This window comes from Lepisosteus platostomus, chromosome 6 (genome assembly GCF_059453375.1).
Source record: "Lepisosteus platostomus isolate fLepPlt1 chromosome 6, fLepPlt1.hap1, whole genome shotgun sequence".
NCBI classification, from domain to species: Eukaryota; Metazoa; Chordata; class Actinopteri; order Semionotiformes; family Lepisosteidae; genus Lepisosteus; species Lepisosteus platostomus.
The window spans coordinates 14,058,296-14,085,284 of record NC_142616.1 but is presented as its reverse complement, the minus strand read 5'-3'; the positions used below and the strand labels follow the sequence as shown (position 1 = coordinate 14,085,284).

The 26,989-nt window shown below is 46.1% G+C and overlaps 1 protein-coding gene and 3 long non-coding RNA genes across 5 annotated transcripts; 3 read left to right on the top strand and 1 right to left on the bottom strand.

Annotated features, from left to right (window-relative positions):
- On the top strand, positions 1 to 15,152 carry LOC148660480 (uncharacterized). 2 transcript variants are annotated; one of them, XR_015939799.1, is made up of 4 exons: positions 1 to 63; positions 1,119 to 1,215; positions 14,632 to 14,738; positions 15,065 to 15,152. It is a non-coding gene; the product is annotated as an uncharacterized LOC148660480 (long non-coding RNA). The 2 variants fall into 2 exon arrangements; XR_015939800.1 differs by having other exon boundaries at positions 14,632 to 14,762; positions 15,065 to 15,149.
- On the bottom strand, positions 4,341 to 26,685 carry LOC148660478 (myosin-7-like). The gene is made up of 39 exons (XM_088638005.1): positions 26,599 to 26,685; positions 25,177 to 25,229; positions 24,069 to 24,276; positions 23,470 to 23,613; positions 23,231 to 23,387; positions 22,714 to 22,741; positions 21,354 to 21,456; positions 20,365 to 20,457; positions 18,270 to 18,333; positions 17,183 to 17,281; positions 16,797 to 16,900; positions 15,896 to 16,034; positions 15,116 to 15,234; positions 14,305 to 14,454; positions 13,764 to 13,934; positions 13,166 to 13,475; positions 12,985 to 13,061; positions 12,609 to 12,814; positions 12,407 to 12,530; positions 12,173 to 12,309; positions 11,332 to 11,587; positions 10,868 to 11,110; positions 10,596 to 10,772; positions 10,322 to 10,467; positions 10,148 to 10,238; positions 9,677 to 10,066; positions 9,453 to 9,579; positions 9,186 to 9,304; positions 8,900 to 9,096; positions 8,406 to 8,589; positions 8,136 to 8,301; positions 7,925 to 8,049; positions 7,291 to 7,599; positions 6,639 to 6,842; positions 6,260 to 6,556; positions 6,037 to 6,141; positions 5,720 to 5,815; positions 5,477 to 5,611; positions 4,341 to 4,472 (listed from the first exon to the last, which is right to left on the bottom strand). Exons 3-39 carry the CDS (start codon positions 24,267 to 24,269, stop codon positions 4,452 to 4,454), a joined length of 5,814 nt encoding a protein of 1,937 aa, XP_088494131.1. The 5' UTR covers positions 24,270 to 24,276; positions 25,177 to 25,229; positions 26,599 to 26,685; the 3' UTR covers positions 4,341 to 4,451.
- On the top strand, positions 6,795 to 13,331 carry LOC148660481 (uncharacterized). Its single transcript, XR_015939805.1, has 2 exons — positions 6,795 to 6,868; positions 12,129 to 13,331. It is a non-coding gene; the product is annotated as an uncharacterized LOC148660481 (long non-coding RNA).
- On the top strand, positions 17,999 to 22,693 carry LOC148660479 (uncharacterized). Its single transcript, XR_015939803.1, has 2 exons — positions 17,999 to 18,257; positions 22,538 to 22,693. It is a non-coding gene; the product is annotated as an uncharacterized LOC148660479 (long non-coding RNA).
- Positions 26,686 to 26,989: the final 304 nt, after the last annotated feature.

Genomic DNA, 26,989 nt, shown 5'->3' with positions numbered 1-26,989 from the left:
TTACTTTGACAGAGCAAAAACACCCGATTTACTGGAGTCACAAGCTGACTAATTGGAAGTAAGGTACAGTATAGTATTTCATTGAAGGTATATACTATATATATGTTGTAATTCCGAGGGTTATATTGCTTGTCCTGATTCATTAATATGAAACATTAATCTGAATTCATTAAACTGTATATCACCCAACTGGCCTGATTCATCTCACTAATTTGATTCATTATTCAGAGAGTTATATCACTCAACCAGTTCCTTAATCTGAGAGATATATCACCTGATTGACCCGATTCATTCTGAGAGGTACAGTATATCACCTGACTGGCCTGATTCCTTAATCTGAGAGGTATATCACCCAATCTGATTTTTTAATCTGAGAGATGTGTCATTTGACCGGCCTGATCCATTAATCTGAAAGGTATACCACCTGACCAGCCTGATCCATTAATTGGAGAGATGTGCCACATAACCGCCCTGATTAATTTATCTGAGAGCTATAGTATATCACCTGACCCCATTAATTAATCTGAGAGGTATATCACCCAACTGGCCTGTTTCATTAATCTGACAGGTATATCACACGACTGGCCTGTTTCATTAATCTGACAGGTATATCACCCAACTGGCCTGTTTCATTAATCTGAGAGGTACTGTATATCACCCAACTGGCCTGTTTCATTAATCTGACAGGTATATCACCTGACTGGCCTGTTTCATTAATCTGACAGGTATATCACACGACTGGCCTGTTTCATTAATCTGACAGGTATATCACCCGACTGGCCTATTTCATTAATCTGAGAGGTATATCACCCGACTGGCCTGTTTCATTAATCTGACAGGTATATCACCCGACTGGCCTGTTTCATTAATCAGAGTAGCCACTGCTCTTTCCACGGGGAGAGCTACAGAAACACATCTAATTTTAAAGTCAACGCCTGCCATCCTCATCACACTGGAACATGTACAGAAATGCCCACAGCATTCATTAGTGTTAGTGTATAGAAAAAGACTGAACTAACAACAATGTTATCCATCGCCATCCAACCGTTAGAATGACCTATATAACTCAGATTTCTTTAGAGCTAACATACTCTGTTTTGCACGGTCATTATTCACAGAGTTTAACGGGTAATCTGACTGTAAAACTGCCCAATCCAGGAACCACACTGGACAAACTGCTGGGAGTCCCACAACGCCCCCATCTGGACAGAGCAGGTAAGAGCCCCTCTTAACTGAGCACAGCAACTTTGGAGGTGGAGCCCCGTTGTTCTTGTAGATAATGTTCTGCCCTTTAAAGCTGCATCACGTTGCTCTGCTATGAAATCATCAATTGGGTGAACAGCAGAGGTCCAGAGCGAAATGTCACTGGTGGACACCAAAGACCTGGGTCCCTGCCATGTGAGCAGCACGGTGAGCACAGCAAGCCCAGCTCGAGAGCCCCAGTAAGGCCAGTGACCAGACCGCAACAGCATTGCGGCACACATAACCCTCGTGTACTGTACAGCACAGTGCACGTCTATACACAATAAAAATAATAATGTTGCTTTATTAGACCTATACAATTTCTTGCATTAGGAATTTGTCTTTTCACATACCCCAGCTTGCTCTCCATAAGATACAGACAGGGAGAGAGACTTGGGGTCAGAGCACAGGGTCAGCCATTTATACAGCACCGCTGGAGTAGCTGGGGTTAAGGGCCTCGCTCAGGGACCCAACAGAGTAGGATTCCTCTACCAGCTGCGGGATTTGAACTGGCAGCCTTCCAGTCACAGGCACAGATTCTTAGCCACAGAGCCTCAGCTCCACCCCGCATACCCTGAACTTGCAATATCGGCTAAGGATCTGTGAATGAGTAAGCCCTGCTTCGAGAAAATCTGCCCCGATTTGCAGCTGTCCAAATTAAACAAGTCTGGATTATACCCCTCCTTTGAGACAAACTAGGATATGTAAGGGAACAAGTAAAGGTTCATTCCATGCTGAAAAGATAAGGAAAAAAAACACAACGTTTTGGCTGTGGAGCCTTCTTCGGGTGTGTCACTTTTGTTCTCTTTTCAGCCTTTACATGTTCCTTTATATCCCACTCATGCTGACACAGCTCCCTACTTGAACTAGGATATGTACTATAAGTACATCTTTCTTCTGTATTACTACGAGTACTGTCTGATGTTTCCAATATTATCAGACACGCCACACCAACTTCGGAGAAGCCCTCAAGCTCTCAAATCACGAGAGGAAAGTGAGTGTTTTAAACACTGCCCCCCCCCCGATGTTCCTTGTGCGTATGATTGTCTGTGTACTGGGGAGACGCGCACCCCCCCCCCCCGGCACTGGGAACTGCTGCCTCCACTCGAGAAAAGCAGAGAAACCTCATCGGGAATGTGAGACTGGTTTTCCCGAAACAGCTCTGGCAGGCGAATGGGCTGCAATGTGACCTGCAGATAAACGCAGAGGAAAACTTGGGTGGCTCAACAGGGCTGTTCTCCCCTGCGAGTCAAGAGCACTCTAGCCAGCTTCAGCCCCCGACCCTCTGCTCTGCAGTCCCAGGAGTCCTGGGTACCGAATTCCTTAGGATTTTTAACAGAGACAAAGAGCACAAAATCCCCTCTATTGCACTGGTGCATTCCCACAGTTGTTAGGTTTCTGAAGACAATACGGATGGGTGATTGAAGTTTTGGGCTATTTGGGGGGGTGAGTGCCTTGTTCTGGGTATTATATATTTAGCTCTTGGATAGCAGACTGGAATTTTATCATTGAAGGCATGCATGCTGCCGTCTGTGCATAACAGTCAAGCTGGCAGACCATTAGGGTGCCTGTGACAAACTGGGCTACCTCGTGTGTGAATGTGTAAAAGAGTAAGTTATCCGCCCAAACTACCACTCAGTGTTGTACAGTACAACTCCTACATTTGTAGATGTGCGTGCGTGAGACGGGCTGAAGTATCCTCACTCAATGTTGTGTAAGTGTGTGAACATGAGCGGGTGACATAGCAAGTTACAAACCACACTGACTGGCAGATAATACCCTTTCTTGTGTGTGTGGTTTTGTGGATGTGACAGAACGAGTCATCAAACCTAGCTTTCAATTAGTGTTGTGTGTGTTTGTGCAGCATGTGTGAGTGTGTGTGAAAGATGATTCATGGCTATGCGTGTGTGCAGCAAGATGTCAATGAACTGAGTGTTAGAAGTGTATGTGTGACAGAATACGTTATCCACCCGGGCTGTCAGTGTTGTGTGTGTGTGTGTGTGTGTGTGTGTGTGTGTGTGTGTGTGTGTGTGTGTGTGTGTGTGTGTGTGGTTTTGCGAATGTGACAGAATAAGTTATCTAACCCGACTTTCACTCTGCGATGACAGTGACAAACTGTTTCATGGTTGTGCGTGTGCAATAAAATACATTAACTGATACTAACTGACTGCAATAAAAGAGTTATATGATATCCGTGACAGAGTAAGTTATCCACCTGTGCTGTCACTCAGTGTTGTGTGTATGGTTAAATGAGGGCGATAGACTAAGCTGTCTTCCCTGACTGTAAGTTGCCTTCTTTGGATGTCAATCAGTGTTGTGTGTGCATGTGATGGAGTGAGATATCTTCCCAGGTAGTAACACAGTCCTGTGTAACAGAGAGTTTATGCGTGTGTGTTATACTCAGATATCTTGCAAAGTTGTCACTCATAATACTCAAAATAGGTTTTTCACCTGGCTGTCACACCTTGGTGTGTGTACTGTATGTGACAGACTGTGTTTTCCATACCCAGTGTTCCGTGTTTGTTGGTGCGATTGTGTGACAGACCTGTGTGGTGTGTGAGCTGTCCCCACCCTGGCTCTCACACAGAGCTCTGTTTGTGAGTGGGAGTAGTCAGTCTCAACCCTTCGCCTGCCTGACCTTTCTCTTCTGTGAGCCTGACATCCACTTTCTCTCGCACTGCGTCACCTCCCCGCAGCTGCCGCAGCCCCGCTCAGTGACACACAGCCTGTTAATCCCCCAGCCCTCTGCACTTTCGCTGGGGCCCTCAAAGGTTAATGGGAAGACGGGGGTGATGAAGTGTGATTTGCTCTGTCGCTGTGGGTGACATCATATACCCAGTGTCCCAGACCAGTCCGGTCAGTTGGATTAGGATTCATGAGGGATCCAACAAGGAGAGGAGCAGAGGGTTAGCTGCAGCGTCTGCTTTAGGTAACAGCTGGAGAACCTTGCCACGGCATACACTCTGCAATGTTACACACACCAGCACACGCACACACACACACACACAAACACACACACACACACACACACACACACACACACACACACACACACACACACACACACACACACACACATGAGCAGGACACAGGAGAACTGCTTTTGAAACAAGTTTTATTCTACAGAATTAGAGGAAGGGCAGAGAGAAAGCAGAGGGGGACTAAAGCACAGCAGACTAGAGGTTTTCAGAAAGGTCCGTCTGAGAGCTTCACTCTTCATCAAGCCCTTTCTGTCAGGGAGAGAGGGAGAGATGGACAGAGAGAGAAGGGTGGTGAGCCGCAGCTAGAAGCTGTTTTGTATTCTCTGGTTTGTAGGTTTCTCTCCACCGGTGAGGTGCACCTTTCAGTGGATGTGAACCATGCACTGGAAAAGCCCTTATGCTCAGGGGTTGGTGTTAGTAAGCCAGGGCTGTCTCTTCACCACCCACCCACACGCTGACACTCATTTTTACTGTCCAATGAAACTGGAAAAGTCAGCTGAGTGACAAAAAGGATTCTCAAAACCCCAATTTGCACTTTATAAAAATGTGCTGCAGAGGTAATCATAAAAAACAGAGTAAAAGAGATGCCAGTTTGTTGAGGTTGTTATATTCCTGGCTGGTAAGATCCTGTCAGACATTATGACCACAAGTGAACCACAGGGATTTTCTCAATTCCCTTTTTTTCATCTGCTGCTCAAAAAAGCTTTCTCTAACAAGAGATTGAGATTATTTAATATTTTTCTCCCCTTGAGAAGTGAATTCAGTATGAACACAGAAGGAATGAATACATGGATTCATATGAACCTGAGAGGAATCCCAAAACAAAGACAAGTGAGAAAAAAGTACCTTGATAGCTCTCTGCTCCAAAACCAGAAAATCCTGTGTAAGAAGATACTATACCACACTTAACTGGACCATTTTCTGGCTCATATTAGCTGTAATACAGTAGAAAATGGTTTTCAGATTCTCATAATTCCTTATGCTCAGCAAAGACTCCAAACACCTGGTACATCAGCGGCAGACAGAACGTATCAGCTGAACAGTGCACTGTGTATCAAGCAGGTTCATAGTCATTTCGCATGTATACTAAATCTGGCCAGCAGGAGTCATCTTACACAATAAGTGGCAGCACTGATGTATTGTGAACTGAGGCAGCTGTAAAGGAGACACAGCCAACAGGGAGGAAGCCTGAATCAAGGAAGGGGCAGGGACTGGCAGAAGTGCAGGGCTCGCATGGTTTTGGGGTCACTGACCTTGGAGCCCACTTCACGGGTCTTGGCGCGCAGCTTGTTGACCTGGGACTCCGCAATGTCAGCCCTCTCCTCAGCCTCGTCCAGCTCGTGCTGCACCTTGCGGAACTTGCCCAGGTTGGTGTTGGCCTGCTCCTCCTGACACAGACAGACACACAGCAGCACAGCTGGGTGTCAGCCCTGAGACTCAGGATGAAACACTGAGGCCTGTGTGTCGGTGTGGGGATGGTGTTGTCAGATACTTACAGCCTCCTCAGCAGCTCTCTTGTAGGATTTCACCTTCAGCTGCAGTTTGTCCACTAGATCCTGCAGGCGGGCCATATTCTTACGGTCCTCCTCCGTCTGTGCAGACACAGGGACAGTCAGACACAGGATGAGTGTTACTCAGGACACCACTGATACCACACATACAGGACCCACACATGTAGTACAATCATGCACTCAGGACACGCAGACACTGGACAGTCACTCACAGAAGCAGGATAGATGCACACAGACCCATGCCAGTCACGCACACAGACACAGGACATTACACACAGATAGAAGGAAAGAACAGGAGGTACCTGGTAGGTGAGCTCCTTGAGGCGTCTCTCGTATTTCCGCATTCCCTTCACGGACTCTACACTTTTTCTTTGTTCAGCCTCTAGCTCGTTCTCCAGCTCCCTCACCTGCAGAGACATTGAATGAAAACTGTTACCAGCTCAAGCAAGTCTCTTCTCCTCAATGTGACTCCAGAGCTGATCTGCACACACACTCAGGCAGTGGCACAATCTGTCAGACACTCACGCGGGCCTCCAGCTTCTGGACTTGCTTCTTGCCGCCCTTCATGGCGATCTGCTCGGCCTCGTCCAGACGGTGCTGCAGGTCCTTGATGGTCTGCTCCATGTTCTTCTTCATGCGCTCCAGGTGAGCGCTGGTGTCCTGCTCCTTCTTCAGCTCCTCTGCCATCATGGCAGCGTCAGTGATGGCCTTCTTGGCCTTCTCCTCTGCGTTCCTGCACTCCTGCACAGCATCCTCCACCTCTGTCTGGAGCTGGGACGTGTCGGCCTCCAGCTTCTTCTTCTGGTTGATCAGGCTGGTGTTCTGCCACAGGGAAAGAGGGGTGAGCGTGAGGCTCTACACTTGGAGCCCACACTGTGCGGAAGAGCCTGCAGGATGACAGTACCTGGGAGTGCAGCAGCTGCACCCTCTCGCTGACGTCCAGCAGCTCCTGCTCCGCCAGCTTGCGGGCTCTCTCTGTCTGCTCCACCACCGAGCGCAGCTCCTCCAGCTCCGCCTGCAGCAGGTTGTTGCGTCTCTCCACAATGGCAATATTCTCCTTCAGGTCGTCATTGACACGGAGGGAGTCATCCAGCTGCAGCTGAGCATCCTGGGAGAGGGAGAGAAACACAACAGGTGGATTAACTTCAGTTCTATAAAATGGTAGATCTGCTAATTTGTTTAAAAAGACTAAAATTATATATATTTCATTTTGAACAAGAACAAAGTTCTTGGATACCAGAGCAACCTCCTACTGTAAACTAGTTCTGAAATCAATTTTTTTTTCTAGTTGAAATGTTTGCATGTCAATAACCTGTATGATAATTTAAGATATCTTGTAAATAATTTTCATTATTATTATATTTTTAATCTCATGGGTGTTAAAAAGCTCATTTATTTTAATATAAACTTGCTTGGGAATAAACTATTTTTTAGTCAGTAATACAGTTTTGGAAGCTCTGGCCTGCAATGTGTAGATACTTCCTGACAAAAAGCCTACAATTGTGTTATCATCTCTTGTCATTTCTCTAACCTAGAAGGGAAAACGAAATACTTACTTTAAGGGCTGCATGGACGTTCTTCAGCTGTTTCTGGGCTTCTGCCGCCTGCCTATTGGCCTGGCTGAGCTGGATCTCCATCTCATTGAGGTCTCCCTCCATCTTCTTCTTCAGCCTCATGGCCTCATTCCTGCTGCGGGTCTCTGCCTCCAGGGAGGTCTGCAGGGAGTCCACCACCCTCTGGTGGTTCCTCTTCGCCTGCTCCATCTCCTCGTCCTTCTCAGACAGCTTGCGCTCAATATCGGCCTTGATCTGGTTAAACTCCAGCTGGGCTCTCAGGATCTTTCCTTCCTCGTGCTCCAGAGAGGCCTGTCAGAAAACAACGGAAGCTGTTTAACAAGAAGTCAAACAAGGACAATCACAAAAAAGAATTTGCTATAGTTTCTTAAATACATTTGTGCTAAGATTGCAAACCCTGCCTTTTGATAGAGAACATTCTGAATATCCACCTCTAATGGATTCGCTGTATTTAACAATTGCAGATGCCAAAAACGTTCCTTCTCAAATTTCATGATGGTGACAAACCATTAGAATCCATACAGCAAAAATGAGAGAAACGTGTGGATAATTTGCTTCACACTCCTCGTGAGATGAGCTGGGTGTCTATACCAAACTCCCTTTCCTGTTTCCCCACCTCTGCCTCTTCCAGCGCTGCCTGGATCTCAGCCTTATCCTGCTCCAGCTGCTTGCGGAGCTTCTCCAGCTCATGGATACTTTTCCCTGACTCTCCGAGCTGTTCAGTCAGATCGGAGATTTCCTCTGAAGAAACAAGTCATGCAGAATTTCAAACACAGGCTCATGTTTCAAACTCTGACATACATTGCGAACTCAGTGTAGACCCTAACCTTGCAGGTTCTTGTTCTCCCGCTTCAGAGTCTCTAGGTGCTCCAGAGACTCCTCATAAGCGTTCTTCAGCTTGAAGAGCTCAGTGCTGAGTGACCTGGCCTCCTTCTGGGAGCTCTCCAGCTCACTCTGTGACTCTTCAAACTTCTGCTTCCACTCGCTCAGGATCTGGTGGGATCAGAACAGACCATTGGAAGCACATTGAACACAGGGGCTTCAGAGAGGCTCATTGAGGTCTCCCTCAGATCACTCAGACCCATGTCCAGTGGTACCTTGTCAAAGTTCCTCTGCTTCTTGTCCAGAGCCGCAGCAGCTGCATTAGATCTCTCCAGATCCACCATCAGATCTTCAATCTCATTTTGCAGCCGGTGTTTGGTCTTCTCCAGGGAGGAGCATTTAGCGTTCACAGCCTCCACGGCCTCCTCTGCATCCTGCAGCCTCTGAGCCAGCTTCTTCCTGGGAAGGAGGAAGGCAGACAAGTGAATGATTGAGGCAAGAGGAGCTCCTTAAGCCACAGGCTCAAACACTTCTTCACTTACCACACGCACAGTCGTACAGTCTGCAAACAGACAAACTTTTTGTTCGTCTTATATTCTAATTTAAACATAACGCAAACAAAAAGCTTATCTGTCAGGAGAACAAATGAAACAGCACCTTTTAAACTGCAACTAAATGTTTAGTATCAAATCACACTTATACACATTTTAAATTTTAGAAAGGATTTAAACGCAAAGATAAGAAGTAGGTATTGGACATCAGTCCTTACTTTGCATCCTCCAGCTCCTCTGTCCTCTGGATGGCGTCAGTCTCGTATTTGGTTCTCCACTGAGCCACTTCAGCATTGGCCTTGGACAGACTGCGCTGCAGCTCAGCCTTGGCCTCCTGCTCCTCCTCATACTGCTCCCTCAGCAGGTCTGCATCATGGCGAGCAGACTGCGTTGCGTGGGCCAGCGCATTCTTCGCCTGAGGACACAGAAACACACAGAGGACATCAGAGTCTGGGCACAGAGTCCTGCTTTAACACACTATGGTAAAAATAGCCAAGTAATTACCTTGACTTCCTCTTCCAGTTGTCTCTTGAGGTCCTCAATCTGCTGGGTGTAGGACTGCTTGCCTCTAGTCAGCTGGGAAACTAGAGACTCCTTCTCTTCCAGCTGCCTGGACAGCTCCCCTAGTATGACAACACAGTGGATAAGAAACTGGACTGTTTCAAGGAGTCTCTTCCAGCTGCCTAGAAGAAGTTCACCTGCGAAAGTAGAAAATATAATATCTTTTTTTTAAAGTGAACATTCAGTAACATTCTCCTAAACTATCCTTACCATTCTCAGTCTGAAGCTTGGCTTTTTGAGTTGAAAAGTCATTGAGAGATCGTTGGCATTCTTCAAACTTGTTTCTATACTCTGAACTTTGGTCTTCCAATGTCCTGCACAATTTCTCCAGGTTTGTCTGTAGAAGATTTATGCATGGTTTGAATTCATAGACTACATTTTATCAATGCATTTCATCATTTTATTTAAAACATGTAGATAAGCGTTCTGTTTACCTTTGACTTGACTACCATCTCCATGCTGGAGACCACATCATCCAGCTCCAGCCTGAGCTCGCTCTTCTCCTTCTCCAGCTTCTGCTTCACCCTCTGCAGGTTGTCTATCTGCTCGCCAAGGTCTGCCACACTGTCGGCATGTTTCTTCCTCAGTGTGGAGGCTGTGGCCTCATGCTGCAGAGTGGCCTCTTCCAGGTCTCTGCGCAGCTTCAGGAACTCAGCCTCCCTCTTCTTGTTCATCTCGATCTGGGCAGAAGTGGCCCCTCCAGCCTCCTCCAGCCTCTCGCTGATCTCCTCCAGCTCCCGGGACAAGTCTGCCCGCTGCTTCTCCACCTTGGCCCGGGCAGCTCTCTCAGCCTCCAGCTCCTCCTCCAGCTCCTCGATGCGAGCCTGGAACAGGGAGAATACAAGCTCATATTTCAGCTCTTGACAATGAGCTACAGTCTCACTGAAACTAGAACATGAAGTCACCTGAAGTTCCTTCAGTTTCTTCTGGAGCTGAGCTGCCAGGATCTGTTCATCCTCTATTTTGCTGTTCAGGTGGCTGATCTCAAAGTCTTTCCTGATGAAGAACAGTAGTATGACTCATATTAAATCATCTTTCTGTAAAATTACCAGATTTAGAAGATTTGTGTTTATTCTTACTTCTTAAGCCTCTCCTCCAGTTGCTGCTTGTCATTCTCCAAGTCCATCACGCACTCCTGGGTCAACTTTAAGTCTCCCTCAAGCTTTCTCTTGACTCTTTCAAGGTCCATTCTTATCTTCTTCTCCTGTTCCAGGGACCCCTCAAGCTGATAAAATAAATCACAAGAACCATCTCAATTAAGATCTAATATTTTACAGTGTTTATGAGTCTGCAATTCCTGTTCCTCTGTATGTTGTAAAAAAGAGTTATTCCAAATAAATCTGAGTGACTCACATCATCGACCTGCTGCTCCAGCTTGGCCTTGGCTTTGGTCAGCGTGTTCACTTTGTCCTCCTCACTCTGCAGGTCATCCAGAGTTTGCTGGTGAGCCTCCTGCAGAGCCTTCTTCTCCTTGGTCAGCTTGGCAATGATCTCATCCAGACCTGCCATTTCTTCAGTCAGGTTCTTCACCTGTTAGCACAGAGCAGGGACTCAGCAGACTGTGGGACAGACACACAGACAGAAGAGCAACAGGCAGACACACTGAGAGAGTGCTGCAGGCTGACCTTGTTCTCAGTGGCGTGCTTCTCCTTCTCCACTTTGGCCAAGGTGAGCTCCAGATCATCAATGTCCTTCTTCAGCTCAGAGCACTCGTCCTCCAGTTTTCTCTTCTTGGCAGTCAGCTCTGCATTCATCTCCTCCTCATCCTCCAGCCTCTCTGTCAGCTCCTTCGCTTTGGCCTCCAGCTGGATCTTATTCTTAATCAGCTGGTCACACCGTTCCTCAGCATCACAAAGATTATCTTGTTCCTGTAAAGAAGTTCACCAATTGAGTTACTGTATATGATCAACAGGTGTAGCATTTTTCCACCAGTACATTTCTGATTTTCAACTATAGGTTTAAAACATGAATAGGTTAAATACAGCTTGAAGGTAGAGTGTTGTGTACACAACCACCCATCCAAGAATAACTGTCAGAACCCACTTAATTGTTATAGTAGAATATAAACTAAATATTGGTGTGAACTCACAGCCTGAACTTGCAGCTGCAGGTCATTCTTCTCTTGTAGAAGAGAGACCATCTTCTCTTCCAGCTCCTTCCTGCGGGCCTCAGATTTGGCGTAGGCCTCTTTGAGCTTCAGGAACTCCTCCTTCATGTTGGCCATCTCCTTCTCGGCTTCAGCAGATCTTAGCAAAGGTTTGATCTTGAAGAAGAGCTTCATCCAGGGCCAGTTCTTCACACTCATGAAGGCTCGGACATTCCACTGGATCACGAGCAGGGCATCTCTGCAGCAATAAGAAAGCATTCCACTTGTTTTTTTCTGTTATAAATAGTCTGAATCAAGATTTATTACAGTATATATCAATACATGTGACCACCATATGTACCATTGAAGCTCCACATACAGCAGTCATGTGCCATAAACACTAAACAACGTATCAGGCATACAGTAAGAAATTGCTTCAATTTAGGAGAATTAAGGGGACATTTAGGGAGTCCAACACCCCTACTCTTGCATGCAGTTCCACAGAATATTTACCAGGACCACTGTTTCACAGTTTCCTTTATTTTAGGACAACAGATTTTGATAGATTGCAGATTGTCATTTGATTTTCACTTAACGTATTATTTATATTCAGGTATGACAGGAATGTGTAAATCTTAGAAAAGCAAATCTGTTTTGTATTTATACATTAATAAGCACAATTTATATTAAATACTTGCTAGGCTGCCAGATGGAAGGAATTGTCTGTCAATGCCCATGGAATCCCAGAGTCCAAAGGATGCAATAGCACATAAACAAATTATCCTTCTCCTTCTTCCTAGTACTTTGTAATTATGGAGCTTGTATGTGGACAAGCAATCCTGACCTGCGCTCTACCATCTTCTGGTACTCAATTCTTGAGAGAAGACCACGGGACCTGGCCTGGATAGCAGTGATGATGAGAGACAAGCGTTCATCTCTCATCTCCTCCAGCTGACCCAGCAGACCAGCCTTGAAGAACACCTATTTTAAGGGTAAAATCAAAGGAAGAAAAGGGTGATGTTTCTCAGATGTTGCCATCCTCATCAAGAAATCTACATAAGTGGATATGAACCCTTGCCTTAGTGTGTCCAAATCTATACTGCTGGTTATCAATATCCAGGGACCCTAAGAGTTTCTCTGCTGCCTTTTTGCTGTCCATGAACTGGCCCTCTGGAATGGCAGAGGGGTTCAGAATCCGGTACCTGTGAAAGGATACAGTGTCAAGTGTCACGTTTATACATGTACAAGGAGATAGTGAAGACACTGCTGTCACATTTTACCTCTGTTTGAAGTCTCCGTACAGGATCCTGTTGGGGAAACCCTTTCTGCAGATCCTGATGCCTTCCAGCACACCGTTACAGCGCAGCTGGTGCATCACCAAGGGATTGTCCATGGCTCCTGGTGTCTTGGTCTCATTGGGGATGATACACCGCACAAAGTGAGGGTGGGTGGACCTCAGGTTTGTCATCAGCTTGTTCAGGTTCTCCTGTGCATGGAAATACTTAGTCTGAGACGAAAGCTCAGAAGACTTCTCTAGAAATTGTCAGCTTTGAAGGCTGGAGACAATATCTAGCCTCTAACGTTTAATGCTTTCTTATACCCTTTGAAGAGAAAATGCTGTCTGGAAGGAGGACTCAAGCTCTTTCAACTACTCACCCTGTGGAGAGCAGACACTGTCTGGAAGGAGGAGCCCTTTTTCTTCTTTTCTTTGGTTTTGCCTGTTTCTGCCATAACTGAGCACAAAACAGAAATGAGGGTGGGCCTTCAGAAGCAAAGAGAGAAAGCACACATGACAAAGTTCTTTTGTTCTGTCATATCAAGTATTCACCATCCCTACCTTGATCAGCACTGGCATAGTTGGCAAAGAGCACACTAAGGAGCTTGACAGAAGACTTCTGGTATAGCCCCACCACCGTCTCATTCAGGGGGTCCTTGTTCTTCACCAGCCAGCCATTGATGTTGTAGTCCACAGTGCCAGCGTAGTGAACCAGGGCAAAATGGGCCTCTGGTTTCCCCTTGACAATCCTGGGCTTCTGGAAGTTTGCTGATTTGCCAAGATGGTTGTCGTACAGCTTGGCTTTGAAGGTAGTATCACTGGCCTTGGGGAACATGCACTCCTCTTCAAGGATGGACATGATACCCATGGGCTGGAATGAGAGATAGACTACAGGTGGCAAAGATACTAGAGCATTTCAGGAGAGCAATCACTGACACCAGTGCTACAGTAACATGACCCACAATAGAGCAGCAATACTCTGTGAGGAACTGACAGCCCTACAGAGTATCTACATAAGGTGTGTAGTGCTAGATCTGTAGTGGGCTACCTTGTTTCATAGACACTCAAGACTCAGATTGAAGTTACTCTTCTTTGTGTTGCTGTGTTCACCACCTGTGTGAACCTGCAGTGCCTCTGTGCTCTCATGTGACTGACAAACCTTCTCAATGAGGTCAATGCAGGCCTGCAGGTCCATGCCGAAGTCAATGAACTCCCATTCGATCCCCTCCTTCTTGTACTCCTCCTGCTCCAGCACGAACATGTGGTGGTTGAAGAACTGCTGCAGCTTCTCGTTGGTGAAGTTGATGCACAGCTGCTCAAAGGTGTTGAACTGCAAGAGACATTGGGAATCCTGGTGTTTTAAGAGGTCAATTAAATAAAACTTAGAAATATATAATAATAAATGAAAATTCTGAATATTTCTTTACAGGAAAGAGCGGAAGAACCCTTCTTCAAATCCAAAACTGTGTCAGAAATTTGTCCCAATAATGTACAGTATGCCAGTATATGTACATTTTTCCTTCTGTTCCATTAGTCATTAGAAACAGTGTATTTCCCTGATATATCTTGAAAACACAATGAATATTACTGTATGTATCTTTAAGATGATTTTGGATGAATACATCAGTACTGAGAATAGATCTCCCCTTTCTTAAAGAGCCGTTATCTACTCATTTTCAAAGTCAGAAAAATACACCCACCTCAAAGATCTCGAACCCAGCGATGTCCAGCACACCGATGAAGTACTGGCGGGGCTGTTTTGTCTCCAGAGTCTGGTTGATTCTCACCACCATCCACAGGAACATCCTCTCATACACTGCCTTCGCCAGGGCACCAACAGCATAGTTCACCTGTAAGCCAAGAGAATACCCATCATTCAGTCCTCCACTCAGCTGCCCAGACATGCACAAAAAGCCTATTCAATAGCTGTGTTAGATCCTAATGACTGCAAGAGAAGACAAATATGTATAAAGTATTTCCCTTAATGTGGTTTTCCGAACCCTCCCCCCCCCCCCTTACTATTGCAGGAAAGTGAGCTAGAGAGCTTGCCGCGAGGGAGTAGACGGGCAGGAGGGGAGAATACCAGAGAGACACAGTATACGACAGGATGCGAGGCGTATATGTGCAGGTGTAGGTTAGTGGAAGTGTGCAATATTAGGTATGTTCCATAGTTATGGCCACCAGTTTTTAATGGGTTCTGCGTTTTGGGTTCAAGACAAGAATGAACAAAAAAGACTGTAAACCAGGGGATGGCATTTGGCTTATCTGGCTCATTTTGCACCAGTAGTTAAGATAATTGTAAATTCATTTAGCCATTTCTTGAAGGATTGAGAAGTCTGTGCCTTAACTGCCTGGCTAGGAAGCCTGTTTTAAACACCCATAACTCTTGGCATAAAGAAGTATTTGCTCTTATTGTTGCTCTTCTCTGAACAGTTTCTAAGGCTGTAAATATCCTTACAGGAGACAGCAGGACTGTAGCAGTAGCCCTGTGACATTAGTTCATAGACTCACTTGCTGGACATTCTGCCCCTTGGTCACCCACTCGTTCCCCACTTTGACCCTGGGGTGACACAGACCCTTCAGAAGGTCAGCAGAGTTCAGGCCCATCAGGTAAGCGGATTTGTCTGCCTCTTTGCATGTGAGGAGAGGAAAACAAGGTCAATGAAAGTGGTGTCTTTAGGCAAGAGCTCTTGGGTGCTTCAGATATAGCAAGCAAAGCAGTGAGCAAGATGAAGGAACACCTGAACTAGTTGCCTGTGTACTTTATATGTTTCTAAGGTGTTGAGTGTCTTGGGTTATCTTCAAAGGGTTAGGGAGATCTCTGGTTAGAAAGGCATCTGCCTTTCAAAGAGTACACTATTCTGAGTGTTTCAGAAGAGGTTTCATACTGGTTGCTGTAAAGGAGACCAATAAATTGCATTCTGGTGTCCTTACCAGCTGCTGAGGGCTAGGGAGAGCATAACAGACAGTGGTGATTACTCTTGCTGCACCACAGAAGATTCTGGTAACACAAATTACTGAAAAAGGCCACCCAGACACAGCATTTTGCCAGCTGAAGTCACTTGGAATCCACTGCGGATCCATTCCTCCGGTGACAACAGAGGAATGAATCAACACTAGTGATTCAACTGACTTCACCACCAGTGGAAGTAATGACAGATACAATGTTTAAGTGCTATGGTAAATCCACCACAGCTTGCTCCATCCTTGACCAAATTCCAGATGAATTACTTGGTATCTCCTAAGGTACACAAAATATGTAGCCAGGGAGCAAGAGGCAGCCAGACCTACCCTCAGTGCCATCAGGCTCTGCCTGCTCCTCTCGCTGCTTCTGCTTGAACTTCATGTTGCCGTAGTGCATGATGGCTCCAGTCATCTTATAGATGCTGTTTTTCTCTTCCTGAGTGAAGCCCAGCACATCGAAGGCGCTCTGCAGGAGTGATAGAAAAAAGCCAGTTTAAGGTTTTACAGCGTCTGCAGATTCAAAAGTCATCCCTGGCTCCAGAGGACACATTAAAATATAACAAACAAGAGGAGGAGAAGATTGCTTTGCTTCAACATTTCTGCTTTATCATTTCATATCACTAACATACCTCTTTGGATACATACAAAATCTTTCTCCTGGCATTTATTTAAAGGTTACGTACTTTGTCTACAGTGAGTATGATGTTTGCATATCCTTGAATCATTTGTACAAGACGCTGTGGGTGCGCTATACGTTCCTCATTAGGTGACCACAGAATAAATTCAGTTTGTTAAACAGGGTGCTGTGTTGGTGCAGAAAGTGTTGGTACCCCTGATGGAAGGGCTAAATGAGCAGACTGGCGCTGTCATGAATGTGGAACAATCACAGTGTAAGGATTTGGCCACCTACTTTGAATTTAGGGATGTCTCCCCTAGCCGTATTGGTTTGTAACTGAGTGTAAAGGCTGATTCCACAGTGTTATTCTGAGTCTAAAGATAAGATGACAGGAAACTAAGCAACACTCCTGAAAGACTGGCAATTAATGAACTCTGGGTGGACAGGCAGAACAGTAATGCACTCGACTATAAAAGTAATACTTTTAGCCTAAAACCCAAGTGCAGCAAGAGAGTGTGCCAGCTAGATGAGCACTGGGAGGACGATTCCCCACTGTGTACACATATGAACGTCTGGTGAGGGGCTATGCTTGTGATGGAGGAGAGTGCTTACGTCAGTGGCCATCAGCTCCTCTGCATCATCAATAGAGGGCACAGTGGTCTCCCCCTGTGAGATGAAGGCATAATCATAGGGGTTGTTGGTCACCAGAAGCATTTCTGTAATGGAAAGACAGGAAATCAGGCATGTGGTGACAGAGTGTGACATACACCTGGGAGAGCCAGGTAGTTAGTACTTAGATGTCTCCCACCTTCCACTTGTGTTTTTCACACTGCACTGCCGTCATTTATATGTTTAGGTGAGCCGCACAGCATCAAGACTTCATTCTAATCTGCTTTCTGCAGAGTCTGTAACTCCCACCCTGATTCAGAGAGTGTGGGAACAGGAGACACCCTGAGCTGTCATTTATACCAAAGGCAGTCAGTACTGCATGTACTCACCCAGCAGCTCTGGCTTCTTCTGGGACAGGATCTGGTAGAAGATGTGATAGTCTCTCTCAGACCTGAGCTGGAAGATCACTCGAGACTTCTCCAGCAAGTCTGAGAGAGAAGACACAGGGAGAGGAACGTGAGGGAGAGCAGAGTGTTATGTCAGCACACAGCGTGCATTTGTGTGGCGTAACACAGAGAAAGCAGAGATGATGGACATAGCAGATAGAGGGGAAAAACCAAACTGTTCACTGGCCCTTCATTCCCTCCCTGAAGATGAAACGAAGTTTTGTGACCCATAGGGCTGCTTGTGGAGAGGAGAATGCATCTGGAGTGACCCAATTCGGAATATTACTGTGGGCGACCACATCTGGACTCCCCAGGTGCTGCGGCTAACAAACATCTTCATAAGAACAGGGGAATACCTTAGGAGGCCATTCAACCTGTCTTGCTCTTTTATAGCTGAATGAACTAAGAATGCCATCAATCCATGTCTTAAATGATCCAGCTGAGGCAGTGTCAACCACATGACTGGGGAGTTGCTTCCAGACTTCCACTGTCCTCTGTGAAACAAAGTGGTTTTTGTTGGCAGAACTGAAATGTTCTAGGTTTAATTTCTACTTCTCTGGTCCTTGTACTGCTGCCAATCTTAAAGATTGTTTTGAAGAATCCCCCTCCATTGATCTGGTAAGAAATTTTAACACCTGCATTAAGTTCCCATGTAATTTCACTCTGGCTGCTCTCTTTTGTGCTGTCTCTAGAACAGCAATATATTTTCTGATTCATTCTGCTGTGAATTGCTGATTGATCAGCCATTGTTCCAGGTTATACCAGCATATCAAACTGCCTATTCAGCTGATGCCAAATTTTAAAATCTAGTAGACAATATCTCTGACTCTTTGGCCTCCTTGCCATCCAAGAGCCCCATTGAACCCACGTTTTATTACATTTTCATTTCAGCATTCAACAGTACCTTTGGAGTCTAAGAGACTGTAATGTGGAAGGGATTACTAGGGAAATATGAGTTTCGCTATTGTTCTCATTTGGAGGAGGGGATCTTCACACAAGAACGCTTGATCGGAGCAAGGTAAGGACTTACAGGTCTCAATGTCTGCGGATGCCAGCTTCCCCCTGGCTCCAAAGTGGATTCGGATGAATTTGCCCTGAAAGTCAGAACAGCGTCACTGAACTTGTCAGGCTCCTCCTGCAACTGGGCCTCAGAGATGGCCTGTCTGAAAACATGTTTTTTCCTGTTTCAATAACTTTCTCTCCCGCTGTACTGCAAGACCTCAGTTAAAGCGAACCCGGGCAGCTCTGTCTTGGTTAACACTCTACGATTAAATATTCATTTAAAATATAAAATATGTGAGTGAAGTAATAAACAATTTACTGTACAGTATGTACATCCATCCATTTTCTAACCACGCCAGTCACTTCAGTCACTTTGCCTTTCTAGGCAAGCAACAGGCCCGAGGCAGGATGCACCCTGGACGGGACGCCAGTCCATTGCAGGGCAGCTGCACAGACACACACACTGGCTCCAGTGCCAGGGTCTCCAAAAACCAATTAACCCACCACCATGTCTTTGGACTGTGGGAGGAGACTGGAGCACCTGGAGGAAGCCCATGCAAACACAGCGAGAGCATACAAACTCCACACAGACAGCACCCCAGGAACTGAACCCAGGGCCCCACTGCTATCCACCTCGCCACCATAAATATAAATTTAATAAATTAAATATGTAATGTAATGAACAATTTACTGCACTGTATATAAACACAGTATAAAAGCTCAGCATGTTTATATTTTTATTGGCATGCAAATATATAATCCAGGCAGGTCTTGTTGATTTAAAGACACAGAAGCCAGGATGAACCCTGGCCCCATGAGCCTGTATGATTTGGATGTGGAAATGACTATATAATCCAGGCAATTGTACATAGTTTCTACGCATTATATAAAATGATAAGTTTGAAATATAGTCATTGTTTATTTAAAGAGCTTGTCAGACTTCCGGCTGAGCTAGACAATGAGGGAGAAGAGACTGGAGAACAGGAGAAATTCCTTAGCACACAAACAGTAAAGGACCGCTTTAGAGATCTGGGCAAGGAAATTCACTTCCTCCCGGACAGCAACTTGGGTATGGAGCGCCGCTCGCAGCAGCGGAGAGCACAATCCTGCGAGGTTTCTCGGTCGATGAGCAGCTGCTGCCAGGGTGAAGTAAAACACCAGCTTTGCTGATTAAGAATAAGGTACTGTACTCTTGGCCCGCCCACCCAGTGGCAGCTCCTCTTCCTCAGATTCCTCCACAGCTCCCTGAACAAACTGCAAGCTGTGAGTGTTGATGGATTTAAATCAGGATTGTCTACCGTATTCTCGTAATTTATATCTGTGTATATTTTATTTAACTGTACCAGTAATGCGGTGTACTTATAGTGACACTCAAGGAAGTGTTTGTAAGTAGCTTATGATGATGCGTGGAACACATGAACTCTCTGTAGGAGCCATGTTAGAATGACCCTGGGTAAACCCTCTTTTTGGTTAACATTCTGACCTCTGGAGCCAAGTTTTAGCCTTGCTAACCAAAGTACTACAGTATCTTCATAACTCTATGTCTTCAAGCTAACGGTTTGTGTTCATAACCCATTCCCCACCTGTCATCATAAATCAACAAGAGAACAACATAAGAAAGATTACAAACTGAGGCCATTCTGCCCGCCTTGTTCATTGATAGCTTGATGTTTGTTAATCCTAGGATCTCAGTGAGATTCTTGAAAGTTCATTTGAAGATCACAAAAAATTCTTTGAAATCCTCTAGGAAATGGCTAGATGATATTCTAGGATCCAAATAAGCTATTATCTTCTGGGATCCTAAATGAAGTGTTCCAACGTTCACTTTTTGACTTTGGACCACCAATTTGTACTTGTCCTCCTTTTTAAAACTGTCCATGGTAGAAAAGGCTGTAAGGACATGTGACAGCAACAGGAAACTGAGAAGGAGTAACTGACCGGGAGGAGCCCAGTGGGACTGTTGTGGTTTGCGCTGTCCTTAAAGTGGGTTCACGGAATAATGGTTCTGAGACTGATCAAGAGGAGAATGGCAGCCCTGCACTCTTCCAGTTCCTTATGATTGTGCTTAAAGGTACAGGCTGCTTCCAACCCTTGCTCTCTGAAGCAGCAGAGGGGTTACTCACAAATCGCGAGGAGTTGTCGTTCCTCACAGTCTTGGCATTGCCAAAGGCCTCTAGCGCTGGGTTGGCCTGGATGATTTGATCCTCCAGGGTCCCCTGGAACAGGACACAGGCTCAGGGTCAGCACACATACCCTCTACATGGACTTCTAAAACATAAACACTGCCCCTCTCTAAAAACAACCCTTCTTAAGACCCAGAAATCCAAGTTAATCACTTCACTGTTGGGCCATGGAAACCTTATTGTCATTCTGATTATTTTTAGTTCTTTGGTTTCCCCTCTAGAAGTTTAACGGTAGCATGAGTGTAAGGTTAAAATATGCTTCTAAAGAAAGCGGTGACTGAAGGAATGTAATGCTTATGGCTGGAGACTTGTTCCAGGTTGTGACAACTGCAACATTCCACTCTAGAGAAGCAACCAGGACTAATCTACTTTTAGTCTATAAGTCCTGTCAGTGCTGCAAAGTGGTGCTTGCTGTACACCCACATACAATCTGTGCGCACCATGTAGATTTGACATTCATTTATCAGGTCTGTCCACAGTTTTCTGTCAAAAAAACAGATGTCGATGAGCACTCACTCGCCTGTCAGGCACTGTTCAGTTCTAAATGCAGTGATGTCAGTGAGTCACAGTGGTAAATGCAGTGATGTCAGTGAGTCACAGCGGTAAATGCAGTGATGTCAGTGAGTCACAGCGGTAAATGCAGTGAGATGTCAGTGAGTCACAGCGGTAAATGCAGTGAGATGTCAGTGAGTCACAGCGGTAAATGCAGTGATGTCAGTGAATCACAGCGGTAAATGCAGTGAGATGTCAGTGAATTACAGCGGTAAATGCAGTGATGTCAGTGAATCACAGCGGTAAATGCAGTGATGTCAGTGAATCACAGGGGTAAATGCAGTGATGCCAGTGAATCACAGCGGTAAATGCAGTGATGCCAGTGAGTCACAGTGGTAAATGTAGTGGTCTGGGAGAGTGTGATGGACAACACTGACCTTGTTAGCAGCTGAGTCCTTTTTTCCCCCTGCTGCCGCAATGCTGGCGAAGTACTGAATGACCCTCTTGGTGTTCACAGTCTTCCCAGCACCGGATTCTCCACTGGGGAAAAAATAAGACCCGGCATTGTCTGGTCATTGTTTTCCTTTAGGATGCTTTCTGGTTGTACATTCTGAATTACAATGTTAATAATGCCTTGCATTGGCCTCAAGAGGAATGTTCCACAGATCTCAATCCTGTTGGAAACTAGAGAAACTGATGGACTGTGCGTGCCCATCCCACACACCATTACTCCTCATTACAGCCTGGACAGCCTGAAGGTGATTAAATTATAATTATAAATATATCAAAACCTTTCAGAACACAGAAGAAACAGAAGCTGTTTTTGGTGCTTGCAGAGGCCAAACACATTATGTGTTGAGGGGGGTTCCTAATATTTTGGCCAGTTAGAGCATAACCTATTGTGAAGACATTTATGCACATTCCTAATTGCCCCATGCCCTCATAAAGATCATGAGAAAAACAGAAAGGCGTTTTGCGTAGTGACACCGAGTTCTACTGCTGATCACACGTGAAAGGAGAGTGGCAGCTCACGAGATCACTTAAAGTGGAAAGGAACCTCCTGAAGACTTGTCATCACTGCACAACATGCCTTTACTCTTCCCCTCTCTTCCTGCATTTTCAACCTGCACATTGTTTCCAGCACCAGTCACTGCTTGTATGGAACAGCACTTGCTGACAATCTGCTGACAAGCGCAGAGTAGTGTCTGCGGCGCAGGACACCTGACTGCAGGAAAGCGGGTTTGAGCACCAGCTTATACCCTTGAGCAAGGTGCTGTGCCTGCTTCAGGCCACTCAGGTACCACCCAAGTACCACTGTAAGTGGCTCTGGTCAAAGGTGCCTGCCAAATGATTTAATTTAAGAATGAATTTGATTACTTCATTTATCCTGGGACCTACCATTACAAGATATTGCTCACAAACCGCCCTGTGTTTTAAGGGAATGAGGGTTTGATTTGGAGTCCAAACAGACTGGCATGGCTTGGGTCGCGTGTCTTGAAGTGACCTTTTGTTCCTTCTCTGTGTCGGGCCAACAACACAGAGAACAGGAGAGTGTGGGTGGACGGTTTACAGTACAAAACAAAGCTGCATTCGACAACCTTTTCATTTTTTTCTTTTGCAGGGGACAGAGAAGTTATCCTGGAATTTGGCGTCATGGCGTCCTCAGTTCAATGATGGAAGCATCAGTGAATTTCCTTGAGGAAAACAGGAGCCTCTTTTCCCCTTAAGAGCTGAGAGGTGAGCGAGTGAGCTGTTATTAAAAAGGTTAATTTCTGAAGAGACTTGGATTATACTCACGTAATCAGGATGGACTGGTTCTCTCTGTCTGAAATGGAGTAAAAACATTATTATTATTATTATTATTATTATTATTATTATTATTATTATTATTATTATTATTATTATTATTATTATTATTATTATTACTACAGTTGTACAGATGAGTGGTCAGATGAACACATGCAACATCTTCCTGCCAGCAAAACTCACAGACGGACCCAACACGTCAGGCAAAGCCAAGCACACACTGGCTTGACAATATTTCATGGTGAGCCAGGGGACACTCTCTCTCACAAGAACTGGTCGCTCCAAGCCCTGAACTGGAGTGAGTCTTCTTCCAGCTGTGCTGCCTGACCTCTCCGCCTCATGGGAATTGCTCACAGGCTGGTCCCTCTACCACTCCCACTGCATTTGGTCTGTGCATTCAAGTACGCCACCTGCACCTCCTCTCCAGAATACTGCTTCTGACGACAGGCAGTGGCTCCAGTGCCTTGCCAGTCAGCCTACACAATGATTTTTGCAAAGCCCAGCTTACCCGTCAGCATGTACTGATAGGCGTTGTCAGAGATGGAGTAGATGTGAGGAGGAGCTTCAGTCCTCTTCTTGCCTCTGTAGGCATTGACCACCTCTGCATTGTACACAGGCAGCCACTTGTAGGGATTGACAGTGACACAGAACAGCCCAGAGTAGGTCTGCAGGAGAGAGGCAGTGGTCAGGATCTCCCCTCCCTCCAGCCTGTCTGTGTGAAGAGGGGTGAAGGTGCACTCTACTCACGTAGATCATCCAGGCTGCGTAACGCTCTTTGAGGTTATACAGCACAGCGGGCTCGTGCAGGAAGGTCAACATGGCCATGTCTTCGATTTTATCGAACTTGGGCGGGTTCTGTTGGACGACCTGACTGTCTTTCACTGTGACAGTCTGGAAAAACAAAGGAGACACTGATCTACTGCCACACCAAGACTAAAACACTTACACACTGTTACCCCAACACATTGGCTCTGAGACACACTGACATGCCAAGACTCCTGCCCTGAGCATTTCCCACACCAAGACACTGAGGCCTGAGCCCCTGGGACATTTCAACACCAAAACACTGAGGCCTGAGCCCCTGAGACATTTCCACACCAAGACACTGAGGCCTGAGCCCTGGAGACATTTCCACACCAAGACCGAGACGCAATACCTGAGACAAAGACATACGGAAACTGAGACACATTTACAGGTATGCACTGAGACAAAAACACTGAGGCTCCAAAACATTTCCACACAGAAACGGAGATCCACTGACTTTTAAACTCAGTGACACAGTGACTGACACACTTGTCAATCCAGACAGCCTGGCAAGATGACACTGATGCACACACAGCCCTCACCTTCCCGAGGTAGGTCTCCGCAGTGACCTTATCTCCTTCACGGCTTATGATTGTTGCCTTCACAAACTCCTCCACGGGGTCGGGTACGAAGCACTGCTTCTTCATGTCGAAGGGGCGAGTCTGCGCCTCCAGACGCTCCCTGTCTGACTTGCGCAGGTAGGGGGCGGCGGCCCCAAACTCCGCCATCTCAGCGTCTCCCATGGCTGCTCTGAAAGCAGACACATTGTGAAAAAATTGTCAGCAAACAGAGATGTGAACCCAACTGTCACTCCCACGCTTTCAGTGTGTCTCCTGTCCCGTCGTTTGTACTTATTACTGGAGGATTCTCTGTTATTTCCTTTCTCTGTCACTGTGTCTCCCGTCCTGTTGTGTGTGTTTATCACTGAGGGATTCTCTGTGATCTCCTCTCCTCTCTCACTGTGTCTCCTATCCTGTTGTGTGTGTGTACTACTGGAAGATTCTGTTATTTCCTTTCTCTCTCACTGTGTCTCCTGTCCTGTTGTGTGTGTGTGTATTACTGAGGAATTCTCTGTGATCTCCTTTCTCTCTCACTGTGTCTCCTGTCCTGTTGTGTGTGTGTGTATTACTGAGGGATTCTCTGTGATCTCCTTTCTCTCTCACTGTGTCTCCTGTCCTGTTGTGTGTGTTTATTACTGAGGGATTCTCTATGATCTCCTCTCTCTCACTGTGTCTCCTGTCCTGTTTTAGTGTGTATTACTAAGGGATTCTCTGTTTACTTGTATGAGGCTGTACCCTGCTACACATTCCATACAGTACAGCAGAGAGGAACAGAGTGTATTTTTACAGAGTATGAGTATTATACAGCACAGAGAATGAGACCTGTGTGATCTGTTTCATTCTGAAATTTATAGTGCAGAAATCCTTCCATTTCATCAAACCAAAAGTTGGCCCTGGCTCAGGCCCTCTGTTGGCAAGTCCTAAATTCAATATCAAGACTATAAAAATCTGCCTCCAAGACCCGTTTTTAAACAGGTGTCCCTGTTGGAAATCGGGAAATCTACAATTCCAGCTCCTACATGTGGAGCACATGGTCACATCACCTGTGTCTGTCTTCTGTTCGCATGCGAGACAAGCAAGGCGGACTGACCTGCAGGCTGAACTGTCACTTCAGGAGGGAAGGAGGCTTGTCAGGCAAAATACCTGGAGAGAGACGAGAACAGAGGAAGGGGTCAGAGAGACCCCGCCGCTCACACCAGCCAGCTGAAAGCTCTCCTGCTTTGTTTCTACATGCCCATAGCATCTGAAACCCTGCCATGCGAGCAACTCATAGTTAAAAACATTTCTCCAAATATGTCACTGTGTGCGCTGTAGCCTTCAGATCGCTGACTGTCTCAATATCCGTATCTCACACCGCCTCTCGCACTCTTCTCTCGTCTGTTTACAGGACCCCGTCCTCAGCCTCAGAGGCACGCACGCCCCTGTGAGCACAAACACACACACGCCTGTCCATATCCCTGCCCTTCCCATTGACTTCCCATTGACTCCAGTTCCATTTTTACTTACTATTCCAAAAGTTCCATTTAAATGAAAAAGAAGGGTAAAGACGTGAACACTTATTTTAGGCATGTTTAAATGTAAAGGCCCATCGGTCTATAAACATGTCAAGGAGACCTGTCTAAAGGCACATATTTTCTCCCACAGACATTCACTGAAACCTTTTAACTTTGATGTCAAACCAAACCCCCTACTGCCTCCTATCTCACCCACTCTTGGATCGGCTGTCCTGACACTAATGTCTCCAATAGAACTGACTCGGTGAAAGACCCGTGCACATCCATATCAGTACAGGCAAGTACAGTTCATTCACACAGGCAGAGTCCCATGCAGTATCAGTATACACAGAGACCGTGACTGTGACAGTGAGTGCCATAGACCCAGGCAGGAGCAGAGAGACACACAGACCAACAGATGACAAACAGGCAGTTAGAGATACAGAGATGGACAGACTGCGAGACAATCACAAGGGGAGATTGTTTGACAGACAACTGACAGTGACAGCGAGTGACAGACAAGCAGACACAAAGACATACAGTGAGAGTTGGTTAGTGACAGACAGTGAGAATCTCAACATTGTGTAAGACACGGAAAGATGGACAGCAAGCAGTACATCAGAAATATATGACAGACTCAAATATATGAATCACTCAAACACAGATGGACACAAAGACAGACAACAAGCACCAGTCAATCAGACACAGATGGACACACTGACAACAAGCACCAGTCAATCAGACACAGATGGACAAAATGGCAGACAGAAAGCACCAGTCAATAAGACACAGATGGACACTTTGACAACAAGCACCAGTCAATCAGACACAGATGGACATAATGACAGACGAAGAGCACCAGTCAATCCGACACAGATGGACACAATGACAGACGAAGAGCACCAGTCCATCAGACACAGATGGACACACTGACAGACACAGTTGGACACAGGACCAGACAGACAATGACAGACAATCAGTCAGACACAGATGGACACAATGGGGGGGTGACATCGTACCGCAGTCTGGCAGGCTGGAGAAGTCATGGCTCTCACTGACCAGGGACAGCTTTATACCTTCGACCGCCCTCCCTAAAAGGCCAAGGACGACGGCCTTGGAACAGTCCAATACCCCCTCCCGGCTCTGACCTGCTGGCACTCACCTCAAGGACAAAGGCCTTTCACAGAAAAAAAAACACACAGAAACCAGGCTTTTGTCTCTCCGAAATATCTCCCTGACAGTCCTGGCATTCCAGCCTGGGAAAGACGCCAGGAATTCGGCATGTCTGTGCAGTGAGTCACGCCCCTGTCCTGGCGTGTCAGACCCACTGTCCTCTCCCTCTATCCCTCACTCTCCTGTTCTCCCCCTGGGGACACAAGGTCACCAGATACTATGCCATTCCCTTCCTGG

Excerpts from the sequence above, each read along its gene's own strand:
- LOC148660478 (XM_088638005.1), bottom strand. The coding sequence starts at position 24,269 with ATGGGAGACGCTGAGATGGCGGAGTTTGGGGCCGCCGCCCCCTACCTG. Across the intron at positions 10,239-10,321 it reads CTGGAGGAGAGGCTTAAGAA|GAAAGACTTTGAGATCAGCC; the intron begins GTAAGAATAAAC and ends GTTCTTCATCAG. Across the intron at positions 6,557-6,638 it reads TGCAGCTGCTGCACTCCCAG|AACACCAGCCTGATCAACCA; the intron begins GTACTGTCATCC and ends TCCCTGTGGCAG.